The 14,684-nt window shown below is 61.2% G+C and overlaps 1 protein-coding gene across 5 annotated transcripts; it reads left to right on the top strand.

Moving 5' to 3' along the window:
* The first annotated feature begins 175 nt into the window (after nucleotides 1–175).
* LOC121060684 (dual specificity protein kinase CLK2) lies at nucleotides 176–14,617 on the top strand. 5 transcript variants are annotated; one of them, XM_040538684.1, is made up of 20 exons: nucleotides 186–382; nucleotides 2,094–2,263; nucleotides 2,471–2,705; nucleotides 4,453–4,549; nucleotides 4,897–4,963; nucleotides 5,296–5,412; nucleotides 5,653–5,819; nucleotides 6,280–6,374; nucleotides 6,730–6,859; nucleotides 7,140–7,222; nucleotides 7,455–7,534; nucleotides 7,768–7,858; nucleotides 11,184–11,261; nucleotides 11,390–11,527; nucleotides 11,604–11,724; nucleotides 11,818–11,946; nucleotides 12,128–12,287; nucleotides 12,724–12,825; nucleotides 12,907–13,024; nucleotides 13,157–14,617. In XM_040538684.1, the coding sequence occupies exons 2-20, from the start codon at nucleotides 2,094–2,096 to the stop codon at nucleotides 13,301–13,303; spliced, it is 2,325 nt and encodes a 774-aa protein (XP_040394618.1). In that variant the 5' UTR covers nucleotides 186–382; the 3' UTR covers nucleotides 13,304–14,617. The 5 variants fall into 5 exon arrangements, with proteins under 5 accessions (XP_040394613.1, XP_040394614.1, XP_040394618.1 ...); XM_040538679.1 differs by lacking the exons at nucleotides 11,184–11,261; nucleotides 11,390–11,527; nucleotides 11,604–11,724; ... (3 more) ...; nucleotides 12,907–13,024; nucleotides 13,157–14,617 and adding an exon at nucleotides 8,298–8,938 and having other exon boundaries at nucleotides 176–382; XM_040538680.1 differs by lacking the exons at nucleotides 11,184–11,261; nucleotides 11,390–11,527; nucleotides 11,604–11,724; ... (3 more) ...; nucleotides 12,907–13,024; nucleotides 13,157–14,617 and adding an exon at nucleotides 8,298–8,938 and having other exon boundaries at nucleotides 183–382; nucleotides 4,456–4,549.
* The last annotated feature ends 67 nt before the right edge of the window (nucleotides 14,618–14,684 follow it).

The following is a 14,684-nucleotide window of genomic DNA, read 5'->3' as shown; positions in this document are numbered from 1 at the left end:
GCGGGCGGGGCGGGGCGGGCGGGGCTCCGGGAGGGGCGTGGCCTGACGCGACGCCCCGCCCCCCTCCCTACCGGCCCCGCCCCGCCCCCGGCCCCCCGGCCCCGCCCCGCCCCGCCCCGCCGCCTTCGCGCGCGGGCCCGTGCGCGCGCCGCGTCGCGTGACGCAAGCGCGTCCGTGTGCGCGTCGTGCGTGCGCGCGGCCTGGCTGAGACCCGGATCGGCGGCGCGGCGCGGCGGGGCGCGGCGGAGGAGGCGGCGGCGGCGGCGGCGAGCGAGCGGCGGAGCCCGAGAGGAGCCGGAGCGGGGCCCGGGATCCCCGGGGGCCCACGGCCGCCATCACGGACTTCCTGTGGGACAAGCGCACGGGGCTGGCTGCGAGGACGGTGCGGCTCGGGGCGCGGCGGGCGGGGTTAGGCCGCGGCGGCCGCTTCCGTGCTCGGCGGCGGCGCTCCCGGGGCCCGCGCTGGGCAGGGCCGGGCAGGGCCGCCGGAGGCTCCTCGCCAAGGTCGGGGCCGCGCTCCCGAGGCCCGAGCGCTTCCGGGGGGGGCGCTCGCGGGGCGGGCCCGGAGCGCCCGAGGAGGCCGCGGCCAGGCCCGGGGGCACCGGGCGGGGGTTCCGAGCCCGCCGCCCCTTCCCCCCTCCCCCCCGCGCGGTCCGTCCCGGTGTCCCGGTGGCCTCGCTCGGCGGCCGGGTCCCGGCGCTTCCTCTTTCGGCGCTCGGCAGCGCCGTGGGCCGGCGTCCGGCGCGGGCCCCGCCCGGCGGCCGCGCTCGCTGCTCGCGGCCCGGCTCCGCCGCCGCTGATCCCCAAACCGGTTCCAGCGCAGCGAAACGCCCCGGTGCGGCCTCCGCCTGCCTGTGAGGGCTGCCCGGCCGCTGGAGGGCTGCCAGCATCGCCTCCCAGCGCTGCCTTTAATTAAGGGCTGGGAGCGTCTCCCTTGCGCGGCGCTCGCGGGGGGTGTGACGGGCTCGGCACTCGGCCCGGCCCCGGCGCCGGCTGTCGGTGAAGCCACCGCCGGGGAGGGACCGCCCGGGGCCCAGCGGAGCCCGGCCTGGCTGCCGAGGGTGAAATCCGTTGGCGGGCGATGAGTACGTGCCTGTAGCTCGCCACGTCTGTGGGAGCAGCTTCGCCTTCTGGTAGCCGTGCCCCTAACGTCAGCAGAGTTTTTGCGTGCGGAAAGTCAGCCGGGTAGGCGAGCGTGCCTGCTGGGGGGGGGGTGGGGAGAAGATCCACCAGGAGGCTTGTGGGCAGAAATCCAGCTTCTTACCTGCGGAGACGGGGCAGATTGAGCAGCTCGGTGCTTGCGAACCAAAATACGCGTTGGGGAAGTCTGGTAGTTGTGGAGCGAGGTCTGGGGATAGGAGCAGGACCCTAAGGACTCGCGTTTCAGAGGTGGAACTTGGTGTGCGGTCTTACCGAGGCGTTTTCTTCTTCGTTCTTGACTCTAACGTCCCACCTGCAGGGCAGAGTTGGGAGTATTCCTTGCCTCTGAGGTAAGGCCTGCGAGGCTGCCCTCACACATCTGTGCATGCAGACGGCGTTCCTGCTCCTTGGAGCCTGTAGGGGCCTCTGCGCTTGGAGTGAGAGCTGTAGGTGGTGCTTGCTCGGCAGTAGGACAGAGGCATTTCTTCAGCAGTTGCCCACTTAGGTGTCTGCAGTGCTGCTGCAAGGATTTGGGCCTGGCGTCAGTAATATCCTGAGCTTTGTTTTATCTTCAGTTCATCCCGGTGGAGCTTCTCTGCTCCCTGGGGAGGGCGTAGGGTCAGGGAGAGAAAGTGGGGCACTGAAAGTGCAAATGCTGCTCCCGGAGCTGTGGCCAGTAAAGACCACGGATGAGAAGTGAAGGGGGAAACGTAACCTGGAGAACAAAAACACAGCGGGCATGGCCCGTGTGGGTGGTTGCATCTTCGCTCTTACGAGGCTCTGGGGTTCCTCAGAGGTTTGCCCCCTCCCTCTCAAATCCCTCGTGCGTACTCGGACACGCTGCTGGTTGCCTCCCCCTCTTTGCCCTAACGGTTCTTTGGCTACTGGCTGTACGTGCTGGTTTCTCTCCCTTGCCATCGCCTCGTAGTCACAGCCTCCTGTTGTTCCTGCAGATGCCTCACTCTAGAAGGTACCGCTCGTCGGAGCGCAGCAGCCGGGGCAGCTACCATGAGCGTTACAGAAGTCGCAAGCACAAGCGACGGCGGACGCGGTCACGGTCGAGCAGCAGCGAGCGTGACCGTCGGCACCGTCGGGAGGACAGCTACCACGTTCGGTCCAGGAGGTGAGTCAGCCCCGCAGAGCTGCTCAGATCTTGGCCGATTCCTTTTCGCTATCGCTTTGCCAGAGCCGCCCTGCGCTTCACCTGTCCCCGGGTGACCCGAGGCGTTTCAGCCCGTCCTGTACTCAGCAGGCTCGCATGCCCTGAGCTGTCCCTTCCCGAGCAGCGTTCGTAATCGTATCCCCACAGCTTGCTTGCTTCCCCCCTCAGCTACGACGACCACTCAGCGGACAGGAGGGCCTACGACCGGCGTTACTGTGATAGCTACCGGCGGAACGATTACAGCCGCGAGCGAGGAGAAGCCTACTATGAACCCGAGTACCGTCATTCCTACGAGTACCGGCGCTCCCGGGACCGCGAGGGCAGCTACCGGAGCTGCAAAAGCAGCCGGCGTAAGCACAGGCGGAGGCGGCGCCGCAGCCGGTCCTTTAGTCGCTCCTCATCGGTGAGTATCCTGCTGTGCTGGGCCTCCCCTGTAACCTTTCTCTCGCAGGTGGCAAGCTGGGTAAGTAGAAAACTCACTTTCTAACGCTCTCTCGGACTCAGCTTGAGAAATGCCTAGAAAGCCTTTGATGCAGGCAGCAGTTCCTGTCCACCGTCCTGGTGCGCCTCAGCGGTGGCTGCCCGGTGCCAGCTGGGCACAGGCAGCTCAGACCCTGCCTTAGCGTTGCCCGCTCAGAAGCGGGAGGACGGGCGTGCCCCGCAGGGCCGGCACTGTCCCCCTGGCGTGGCGCCGTGCTCCACAGCTCCTTTATCCCTACCGAGCGCTGCTTTGGTTTGGTGATGCTCGTGAAAGGGCTGGCTAGGGACCCCAGCTGAGCGGTCTTTGTGTGAGCTTTGTGCAGAAAGCGTTCAGCTGCTCCTGATCCCAGAGAGCTCGGTCCGTCTGCGACAGGTCCCCGTGGCCCCTGCTGATCCCCGATCCGGGCCTGCGTTGTGTGGCAGGAAGCCCCGTCTCTGTGAGCTGGGTCCTGTGGCAGAGCGGGATCCTTTGGGCGGGCGCAGCTGCCTTGGGCTGTCGCGCCAGGGGCTTTGGCAGGTGAACGTAGCTCGTGGCCTGGTCAGTCCGGGTGGAGGCAGTGACCATCCCAGGCTCTTCCCAGCAGTGTCCCCGGCTTTCTCTTCTCGTCTGTTCTGCTGTTCGCCTTCCGCTTCTGTTAGACCCCAGACGTGTTCTCTGCTCTGTGTGTGGAGCTCTCAGTGTTGTCCGGTCCGTTCTGACTGTGTGTCCGGGGACGGGGTTATGGGCTGGATTCAGGTCCCGAGTCTGCTGTCTGGTTGCTCCCAGGTGTGGGGATGCTTAGCGGAACCAAAGGCAGGAGTTTTCTCTTCTCTGGCATAAAATCTCTCATCTGCCTCGTCCCAGGCTGTCCCTATTCCCTGTTGGGCCTCTGCTTCTCTCCTGGAAGTTGGCCTTTCCAGGATCAGCTTCTTTGGGGGAGGGTCTAGAAAGAAGTGTCACATCTGCCCCCAGGCAGTTACTTGTAAATCCTCTCTGGTTTCTGACGGATCGTTGTACCAAGAGTTGCTTCTGAAACCTCTGAATTCATCTTAATCCGAGTGGTGGGGCTGGGGGAAGCCACCGTGGGAGGTTGTTGGAATGGGATGGGCAGTGTCTGTGGGGCAGTCTGGCCCTTCGCTTGTGCAGGACTTCCCAGCACCTGCCTCCTGCTGCCTTTCCTCAGTGGCTGATGCGGGGCTGAAGCGAGCCTCTCCCTGCGGTCACTGAGTGCCCGGCTGCGGAGTCGTGCTTCGGCGTGCTCTCTTGGCACTGATCCGGGACCCATAGGCCAGCGCCGTTCCTCTCCAAGCCCCCACAGGAGCAAGAGCAGCTGGCTCCTTCCACTGCCCCTCTGCTAGCCCTCGTTCTGCCCGTCTCTGCTCTCACACTGGTTCGGGTGGGGCTGTTTGTAGGTTCTTTTTTCTTTTTTTTTTTTTTTTTTTTGCTACAACGAAAAGCAAACTGTTTTTTTCTTTTCTGAGCTAGTGTGTTGTATCTTGACATGTTCCCTTGCAATATCCCTATCGTTATATATTCCTCTGTGCCGTATGAATTGGCTGGGAATCTCCTCCTGCAACCCCTCCTCAAACAACCATGTGAATTTCCAAACCAACCAATGCGTGACGCTGGCTGCTGCGCTGGTTTGAAAATCTGATTGGTGAATGATGAATTCCCTGTCTGCCTGGGCCAGCAGCGGAGTCGACAGAGCAGCAGAAGGGCCAAGAGTGTGGAGGACGACGACGAGGGGCATCTGATCTATCGCGTCGGCGACTGGCTACAAGAAAGATGTACAGCCAAATCGTAACATAATTTAGCTCTCTAGTTAAGCTCCCATCGCAGTCGCAGATCTGTCTTATCTTTCTGTTTCATTTTATTTTCATTGTTTATTAAAGAGAAACCCTCTCCTTTTCCTTCCCCTTTTGTTAAAACTACGTTTATATTTTGTATTGTTACTGAAGTGCCAGGGAACTAGGGCAGTTGCCTTGTGCAGCCGGTGTCAGCCTTCCGCTGCTCCGGTCTCTCAAGCTGTGTGCAGGTTAGGTGTTGCAATGCATTCTCCTCTGCCTTGTGTATGCGCTGCATCCAGGTCGTGCTCACTCTCTCATGGGCTTTTCTCTTCTTCTCTCCCTCCCAGATGAGATTATTAGCACCTTAGGGGAAGGCACGTTCGGCAGAGTGGTGCAGTGCATGGATCACCGGAGGTACGCCTGCTCCCGGGGCAGGGAGGGCTGCGGCGATGCGGAAAAAAGACAGCGCAGCTGGTGAAATAGTCCCCTGCTTAAAGCAGGAGCCTGGGGTGGAAACAGGTCTCTCGATTTCTAGTATTCCTCCGCTGGTGTGGGTGCTCCTCCTGTTGGGTCATCCGTGTAGTGGAGAGGGACTGGGGGGGGTCTCAGGGCTGTTCGTAGGGAGGGGGAGGATGTATAAATCTTCGCAGGAAGAGACCAGTTCAGAAAGCCCTTTTTTTTGCAGGGCGCAGTCTCTCTGACCCAACTCCAGAGTGACCTTGAGTTTTCTCCCTGTTTCTCCCCAGGGGTGGTGCACGCGTTGCTCTCAAAATCATTAAAAACGTGGAGAAATACAAAGAGGCTGCCCGACTAGAAATAAACGTGCTGGAGAAAATCAACGAGAAGGATCCCGAGAACAAGAAGTGAGTGCACTCAGCGTGTGACAAAATGGAAGGGAAAGCATCATCTTAGCGCGGTCGTAGGGATGGGATGAGAGAGGTACTTGGTTGGTGCGTGACTGGATTCACCTGTAGCTAGCTCTTGGTGGCACGCTGCCTTGGTACGGGATACAGACCGAGCAAGGAAGGGGCGAGCCTGGTGCAGGGACAGCCCGTCTGAGTGGTGTGTGCAGTTCCGTCCCGAATCTGAATCTTTCTCTTCAGCCTCTGCGTCAGGATGTTTGACTGGTTTGACTACCACGGCCACATGTGCATCTCCTTCGAACTGCTGGGGCTCAGCACTTTTGATTTCCTGAAGGACAACAACTATCTGCCTTACCCCATCCACCAAGTGCGGCACATGGCCTACCAGGTGTGCCAGGCTGTGAAATGTAAGTGTTCGCTGCTCTTTTTCTCTGCTGGTCCTAGACTGACCTGGAGAGCTGTGCGGCTCCCAGCTTGAGCGCCAGTTCTGCAGCTGGTGGCCCGATGCAACGGGTTTTTGCCGTGGTGCTGCTGTGCCAGTCCTGAGACTGAGCCTCCCTGCCCCTGGGTGGTGGATGTGTGCTTGGAGCGAATCCTTTTTCTTTGCCTGGTTATCGTGTTTCTGATGCCTGTGGGCTGGCAGCAGCCCAGAGCACGTCAGCGTGTACGTTCTGGGGATCGATACGATCAATCCTTGTGCTTCTGTCGAAGCACCTTGGCCTAGAGTAGCCTGTCTGTTCACACCCAGTTTCAAACACGGGCTAAAACTGTGCCAGCAGCAACCCGAGCTAATGCTGTTTGCTCCTCAGGTGGATGCAGCATCGTTTTGCTTCTGTTTCTTGACCCTGCTTCTGTTTGCTTCCTCAGTTCTGCATGACAATAAACTCACTCACACTGACCTCAAGCCCGAGAACATCCTCTTTGTGAACTCTGACTATGAGCTCACCTATAACCTGGAAAAGGTAACACAGCAGCCTTGCTTTAGAAGTCTCCTCTCGGGTTCTTGGTGTCCCTGACCTTAGCAGGGGGAGGAGCTGGGACATAGCAGATAGCGTTGGCCGGCTGCGTTCACGCATTTGTTCAGGACAAATTTGGGTGAACGGCCTGTGTACAAGTAAGCTATGGAGACCACAGGCTCCAGCTGAGTGAGAGGTTTTTTGGGGGAGGGCTGTGCTGCACATCGGAGGGTATGCGCCAGCCCTAACAGACCCTGCAGAGCGTTCCCTTCCCCCGTGGCAAAGCCTCGGTTGTGTAAGGAAGGGCGTTAGTCCTTGTTTGGAAGCTCCTGAGTAACTGCTGTCTTTCTCCCTCACAAAGAAGCGAGATGAGCGGAGTGTGAAAAGCACGGCCATCAGAGTGGTGGACTTTGGCAGTGCCACGTTCGATCACGAGCATCACAGCACCATTGTCTCCACCAGGCATTACCGGGCCCCGGAGGTCATACTGGGTAGGTTCTCCTTGGCCTTTCTGCAGCGGCAGGCTTTCGTCCCAAGGGCACCGGGTGGTGCCTGCTGGATTAATTCAGAGAGGTTCTGGGGGGCAACAACTTGAAACTGGTGGCTTTGGCATTGCTGTCAGCTGGGCGGTGTATTGCCACTGATGTAGCAGGGGAAGGCCAGAATGGGAATTGTTTTTCCGGTTACTTGTTGGTTTTTGAAAGGGTGAGGGAGAGGGACTTGGAATCCTGGGCCGTAACTATATCTTCTTTTAAAAACATTGTTTTTTAGAGCTTGGCTGGAGCCAGCCCTGTGATGTTTGGAGCATTGGCTGCATCATCTTTGAGTATTATGTGGGTTTCACCCTGTTTCAGGTGAGAACCGTGTGCTCTATGGCTTCCTCACAGCTGATGAAAGAGGACGCTGGCTGTGTCCCAGCACAGCCAGGAGCCTCGGGGGCTGATGGAGTTCCCTCCATCACTGCAGGCTTGTAGAGATGACCGAGGTGTTGGCCAGCAGGGGGTCCTGAACTGGGAATCACCCGGGTCTGGAGGCAGAATGACTGTAATCCGTTCCACGCCTCCCCTTTATGTTTGTCTCCCTCAGACGCATGACAACCGGGAGCACCTGGCCATGATGGAGAGGATCTTGGGGCCAATTCCTTCTCGGATGATCCGGAAGACCAGGTGAGAAAGGCCAGCTGGGCACCGCAGGCTTCCCGGCTCTTTCCCGCTTTATGGGCAGCGGTTCTCTTCAAGGGATCAAACTCTGCGGCTGCCTCCTGAGTCAGTCCGTGCTGCCGCAGTGTCCTGAGTGGTCTGTGCGCCCCCGGCAGAGTAGTGGCAGGGCTGGCGTGTTGCTTCTGCTGCAAGGCGTTTGGTGCTTGGGTGTAACCTGTTCCCACCTCTTACTCTGACAGGAAGCAAAAATATTTCTACCATGGCCGCCTGGACTGGGATGAGAACACCTCTGCTGGCCGTTATGTTAGGGAAAACTGCAAGCCACTGCGGGTAAGGTGGGGTGGGCAGGAGCGCCTGGTTGCTTTATCCTCTTCTCATTGCAGAGTCTTACAGTGCCAGCCCCAGTTCTGAAGATTCTTCCCGTGGGCAAGGTTGGGCCACTGAAAGGGTCAGACCAGTATCTTCCTGAAGGAGCCTTGGCTGTCCCAGACATAAACTAGGAAGACTGCAGCAGCCTGAGCTTAACCTCAAGTGGATGAGGAGGAGGGCGAGGAGACTTCAGGAAGTGTCTGGGGAAGATGGGGAGGGGTTGGGGGAAACCCTCAACAGTTCCGTGCTTGTTAAAGTGGCCTAGAGTTCAGGTTTAGGGTGAACGAAGGTCTGAACAGACCGGTCCTCCCCCATCTTAGCCGTTCAGCCCAGGGAGCGTACTGTGACCAGCGCGGCGTGCAGCGTCCTCCGCCCTGACCTCTCCCCTCTCTCTCCGCAGCGGTACCTGACTTCTGAGGCCGAGGACCATCACCGCCTTTTTGACCTCATTGAGAGCATGCTGGAGTACGAGCCGTCCAAGCGCATCAGCCTGGCTGAAGCCCTCAAGCACCCGTTCTTTGACATGCTGGAGATGGAGCCAAGCACAAAAATGTGGGACTCTAGCCGGGACATCAGCCGGTGACGCCACAGGTGCCAGCCTGCCCTCAGATTCTAGCCCCCGTGGAGGCCTGTGTGATTTCTATTCAGACATTTGGTGCTTTTTTTTATACATAAACTCCCTGGACATGTTTGTAAAGCTGTTAATATGTGAGATACTGTAAATAGCCCATATTCTCTATCAGCCTCTGAGCACCACAACCTCCTGCTGTTGCTGCTGCCGCTGTCATGAGGCGAGGGGCTTGTATGTCCATGTTGTAAATACCTCTGTTCACGTGTTGCTTTGTCTCCTGTTCTCTCCTGCCCGCCTCAGTGTAAATACTCCAGGACTCGCAGCTCTGTAGCTTATCTGTTTCCTTGTAAGTTATGAAACTGGTGGGATTGCATGGGAATTATTTTTTGGATCGATGTCATAGCCCATCCCCACACCAGAGTTTTATAAGAATTTTGTACAGTCTTTGTGAAAAATAAATATGAAGTGAATAAACCTTCCGGCCGGTGTTCGGACCAGCAGCAGCCTGTCGTGAGGCTGTTCTGCTGCTTGTTTTTACCCCTGAGAGGCAGTGACTGGATGCTGCACCCTGCAGAGGGAAGGAGGATGCATCCTCGGGTTGCAGGAAGAAAGCTGCTTCAGTCTGGTAAACCCCTGGGTAACAAAGCCAGCTTTATCCACCCACCTGCTCAGTTCTTCCCGAGCTTGGATGATGGCCTTGTTGCGTGAGCTTGCACCTGCTCTGAGCTGCTCTGAGCTGCTGCAGATGGGCCTGAAGTAGGTCCAGGGCAAGCAGATTCTGGCACGGTGGGTGGCAAAACACGGGTCCTGTGTTGTGCCCTGAGACCGGTAGTTGAAGGTGGGAAGATATAGTGTACGGAACAAGTCTTTCTCCTAGCAAAAGGATAACAGGGGCTACTTCGATACGTGTGGTAAATCCAGGCCCAAAGGGTCTGAAGGGAGCAGCCTAGGTGCTTTTTCTTTACTAGAGAAACCCCCTCCCTCCATGGACAGGGTGATCGATGGCTGTCCTGATGCCTACGGTGGGTGGCCCAGCGGTGTACGCTGCAGCCCAGCACAGGGAAATGGGGCTGTCTGTGCCTTTCTGTGAGGCTGGGCCCTTGACTTGGACTTTTCCATGGGATTTGCTGGGGAAGTCACAGACCTGATGGGACCTCTGTGTTGCTGCTTTGCCCACGCATGTCTGGAAGAGTCTTGTGTCAGGAACAGCAGGCGCGTGGTTTGTTCTACACGAGTGCATCCCTTTCCTGTTGCGCCATCAGCCTGTGGCAGGCTCTGTCCATGTCATCATGCGAAGAGATAAAGGAAAACACCAGCTTCACCTGGAGTTAGCTGGGGGGGGCGCAAAAGGAGCGACACTGGCTCATCTTCACGCGCTTGTGGTCTTAAAGAGCTTGGGCTGGGAGCTTTTACCTGCTTCCTGCGGTACTGCTCAGTCAGAGGGCAGACAGCCATGCAGCTCGTAGGTGGTGCGTGCCAGGGAATGAGAGTGTGGGGAAGACCTGGCCCTGCTGCATCCGTAGCCAGCCCCTGGGTGAGCCTGGATGAGAATTAAATTGAGCAAATAATATCTGCGGTCTCTCAGACGTCAGAAAACACAGCACCCTGGTGTCCAAAATCTGAATCCACAGCTTTTAACTTCCCAGCCAAGAGTACCACGCTGAGGTGCCAGCTGTCTGGGCTGAGGGGGGAACTCACTGCTTTGTGTGTAACTCTGAGTCTCCTCTGTTCAGAGGGAGGGAATATTTTTAGACGAGAGGTGTAGTTGCCGCTAAGCACTGAAGTCTGGGATGGGAACTGGGGGCAGGTGGGGATTTCTCTCTGGTGCTGCCGTCCCGGGCCTCGGGATGCTGAGGAATTCCTTTTCGGGAGGGGGCTGTCGGCACGCTGCCTGTAGCTGCTGGAATCAGCGACCCCTATGAATAACTGATCCGGGAGGCCCCACTTTAATTATCCAAGCCGCTTGCCGTGCCACAAATCCCCCCCCGACCGTTTCACGTCCACGAATTCAGCCGTGCGTCGCCGGGGGGGGGCAGCGAAGGAGCTGCCTTGCTGCACCTGGGGCTAATGCTCGCCTGTCCCCAGGGGCTGCAGCAGTGAGATCTGGGCAAATCTTTGCCTTTGGGGCTGAGGCCTTTTGGGTACCCGCAGGAGGGCGGCTTTGTGCCGGGCCTGGCTCAACGGGGCCCTGCGTGCAGCGCAACCGGCCCGGGGGGCGGGGGGGGGGAGCACGGGCCCGGTGGGGCCTGGTGGGGCCTGGTGGGGCCTGGTAGGCCTCGGAGAGGCCGGGCCTCATCCCGGCGTTGCCATGGGGACGGCGTTGCCATGGGGACGCGCTCCCAGCGGCCCCTGCGCTGGGGCCGGGGGAGAGCGACCGAAAAGGGAAGGGGGGGGGGGGGGGATGAAAACGGCTCACCGGCACGTGACCCTGGGGCCACGTGGCCGCGTCACGTGCTCGCTTGCGCCCCGGCCCGCCCCGCGCAGGCGCAGAGCCCCCTGCGGCGAGGCCTCTCCGGAGCCGCCGGTGCCGTCGCGGGGCGGTCCCGGTGCTCCCGGTGCCGGTCCCGGTGCGGCCATGGCGCAGCGCGGCGGCCCCGCGGTGCTCCCGGACAACCCCTTCCAGGTGCGGGGCGGCCCCGTCCTGCCCCAGGGCCTCGCTTCAGGCCCCGGTACCGGCCCCGCTCCCGGTGCCAGCCCCCGCCGCGTCTCTTGCAGGACCCCGCCGTGGTGCAGCACCGGCCCGGCCCCGAGAGCGCGGCGCTGGACGCCTACAACCCCTTCGAGAACGGCGCGGTGAGGCGGGGGTGGTGGGCCCGGGCCCCGCGGTGCCCCGGGGCCGCCTCCCGGTGGCCCTGCCCGGGGCTCTGCCCGCCGCGGCCGGGCGGTACCGGCGGCTCACCGCCCCCTTCTCGGTCCCGCAGCCGCCACCGCCGCCGTACCATGCCCCGGCCGGGGCCCCGCCCGCCGCAGGCGTGCCGCCGCCGCCGCAGGGAACCGCGCAGCCCCCGAGGAGACCGAGCCCTACGGAGCCCCGGAACTACGGCTCCTACGGGACGCAGGTACCGGGGCTGGCGGCGGGCGGCCCGGGTGGGCCGGGGGAGAAGCCGGGAGCTGAGGGCTGCGTGTCCTCCGCAGGCCTCGGCGGCGGCGGCCACGGCCGAGCTGCTGAAGCGGCAGGAGGAGCTGAACCGCAAGGCGGAGGAGCTGGACCGGCGGGAGCGGGAGCTGCAGAACGCCGCCCTCGGCAGCGGTGCCGGTGAGCGCCCCCGGGGCGGCGGCCGAGGTCCCCTCGGGCCCCTTCTGCCCGGGTGCTGCTCTTCTCTGCTTCTCACCTCCTTTCGCTTTGCAGCGAGACCGAACAACTGGCCCCCGCTGCCGTCCTTCTGCCCCGTGAAGCCTTGCTTCTACCAGGACATCCCCGTGGAGATCCCCGCTGACTTCCAGAAGACCGTTCATACCATGTATTACCTCTGGATGGGTGAGTCCCCGCGTGGAACCCGAGCTCTGGGGAGCAGGTAGAGGATCGAGCCTCCTACCCGCGAGGGAACGCTGCCGCCCTGGAGAAGCTGCGATTGCAGCTTGGTGCCCGGGCCCAGGGGGGTGATTTCTCGGCGCGGGGAGCCTTGCTCGGGTCGCCTGAGCGACGTCCTCTCCCTCAGCCAGCACCATTGCTCTCTTCCTGAACTTCTTGTCCTCGCTCGCCTGGTTCTGCGTGGATCCCTCGTCAGGTTCTGGGTTCGGCCTCTCCATTCTCTGGGCTCTTCTCTACACGCCCTGCTCCTTCGTCTGCTGGTATAGGCCAATGTACAAAGCCTTCAGGTGCGTACCTGCTGGAGCTCACGGGCCAGCAAAGCAGTGGGGTGGGATGTCTGCGGGGCTGGTGCTTGTAGCGGGGGAAGCGGGGCTCTGTGCTAAACCAGGACTGCGCACGGAGGGTAGCCCGGCTCCGTGTCGGTGTTCCCTACGGGTCTCAGAGGCGTGCTCCTGGGCTGAACCTCTCTGCGAGGAACACATTTTGCTCTGGATGGGGCTGTCCTAAGGAGGTCACAGGAGAGTTTTCCCGTGGCCGTTGTTGGAGATCCCTGTACTGCCTTGTGCCTCTTCCTCTTGCTTCCCCCTTCTCCCCGTTACAAGTCCCTTAACCACCGGTTAAGGGAGGTGGCTGCACGTCTGGCGCCTGCCTGTCCTCCTTGCTTTTGAGGAAGGTTTGAGACTCGCTTTCTCTGGCCTAACCTCGCCTGTCTCTTTCTCCCAGGAGTGACAGTTCGTTCAACTTCTTTGTCTTCTTCTTCGTCTTCTTTGCCCAGAACGTGATGTACGTGCTGCAGGCCATCGGCATACCCAACTGGGGCTTCAGGTACGCGCTGCGCTCGCCCCGGAGCGGGAGGAGGCGGGCGGGGAAGAGGGAACCCGGGGACAGCCGCTGTTTGTTTTACAGCGGCTGGATATTGAGTCTGATAGCGCTGAGGAAGAACACGGCTGTGGCTGTGATGATGATCCTGGTGTCCTTGTTCTTCACAGCGGTGGCTGTGTTGGGCATCATTATGCTGAAGAAGGTGAGTGAGGAGTGAACGCTGGGGCAAAACACTGGGACGGGTGGGTTTGGGCTGGCGTGGAGCACGGCTCTGTGCATTTGGTGTTGGAATGGGGCTGGGGCACTGACTCCTGAGCCTGCTGCTCTCTTCCAGATTCACTCTCTGTACCGCCGGACGGGTGCCAGCTTCCAGAAGGCGCAGGAGGAGTTTGCCGCAGGGGTCTTCTCCAACCAGGCGGTGCGCACAGCGGCGGCCAACGCTGCCGCGGGTGCAGCCACCAACGCCTTCCGGGCACCCTAGCGGGGTGGGGGCCCTGGCTTCTCCCTCACACGTGGGCTGTTTGGTAAAGAAGAGGAAATCCAAGCTGCACTTTGGTTGGATCCCCGTGTGTCTGCATCAGCTGTCAGAGGCTGCCTCATCCCAGCTTGGAAGTGCTGGTGCCTGAATCGTTTGCTGCTCTAACCCCTTTCCTCGTGGATGGAGGCTGGTCTGGTTCGTGCTGGTCCCCTTCCCTCAGCGGACTGGGGGAAGGAGCAGGGTGGGGAGGTGCAGTGGCCCAGTCATTGTCCTCCCTTCCAGCACCAGTTGCTGGGGGGCAGGAGTCTCCTCCGGGTGTGTGACAGGGACTGAAATGGCTGCTGCCCTTCCCCTCCGTTGGCCGGGATCTCCTCTTTCCCCACCTGGTGATGCCACTTGTGTGCTCTGGGGCACGGAGGGTTCCCACCTGTGTCCAGTCCCAGGGTGTGCGTGGGCTGGCTCAGCCCTGGAGGCTTTTGCCCGCCTTTCCTTTGAAGCGGGACCTCAGTCCCTGCCCAGAACTCATTCCTGTCTTCCCCAGGGGAGTGCTCATGGGGGACTGGGCTGGCTCTGTCCCCAGCGTGCTGAGCTGGGGGGCAGACTCCATCCCCTTCCCTTCTTTTGTCCTTCATGGTGCTGGGCTGAGCCTACTCCAAGCACGGGGACGGGAGGAGAGCGCTGCTTGGACGGGCAGCGGTGGCGCATCAGCTTCTGATGGCGGCTCTCTGCCTTTAGCCTGCGTGCAGTCCCTCTCTGGGACTGGTGCTTGGTGGGCCCTAACTGCGGGCTGGGTGCTGAGGAAGGCTCCTCGTACCTCTTCAGTTTGAGCTCCCTCTGCACCTCCTCGCTCCCAGCCCTCGGGGATGTGGTGAGCAGCTTCTCCCTTCTTCCTCTCTGCCCGCTGTGGGGCCGGTGCCCCCCTCCCTCTCCCTGGCACTCCTCAGTCAGCCGTGTCCATTCTCCGTGTCGCTTCACCCTCCTCCCTTCGGAGGGGGGGGCCGAGCCCGTCCCTGCGTGCAGCACTGCCCGCACTGTGCCCTGTGGCCCCAGCCCCATCCACCAGTGCCCCCAGGGCGCTGGGGACCGCCAGTTCTGCTTTCATCCCCCTGTGGATGCGGCTGGGTTCCCCTCCCGCTGCCCTTCCCCCGGGGGGGGCCGGCTCCCTGCTGCGGGGGGGGGGCTCTGCCCTGTGCCCCCCACGGCTGGGACCCGTCCCTGCTTCCCCTCCTGCTCCCCTTCGGGCCTCTCTCGTGCTGCCGTGCCCAACGCCACGCCGCCTTCAGGTTTTATTTAAGAAATAAACCGACTCCGACTCCTCCTCGCCTCCGCTGCGTCGCCGAAGGGGCGCGGGAGGGCTGGGGGGGGGGGGGGGGGGGACGGCCGG

The sequence above is a fragment of the Cygnus olor genome, chromosome 28, assembly GCF_009769625.2.
Source record: "Cygnus olor isolate bCygOlo1 chromosome 28, bCygOlo1.pri.v2, whole genome shotgun sequence".
Lineage (NCBI taxonomy): Eukaryota > Metazoa > Chordata > Aves > Anseriformes > Anatidae > Cygnus > Cygnus olor.
This window is presented reverse-complemented; position numbering and strand designations above follow the sequence as displayed.

What these genes read in the sequence shown, in the direction of transcription:
- LOC121060684 (XM_040538684.1), top strand. Translation starts at nt 2,094, where the DNA reads ATGCCTCACTCTAGAAGGTACCGCTCGTCGGAGCGCAGCAGCCGGGGC. An exon ending in GGTGTGCCAGGCTGTGAAAT is followed by an intron (nt 5,820 to 6,279) that starts GTAAGTGTTCGC and finishes TTGCTTCCTCAG; the next exon opens with TTCTGCATGACAATAAACTC. An exon ending in ATACCCAACTGGGGCTTCAG is followed by an intron (nt 12,826 to 12,906) that starts GTACGCGCTGCG and finishes TTTGTTTTACAG; the next exon opens with CGGCTGGATATTGAGTCTGA.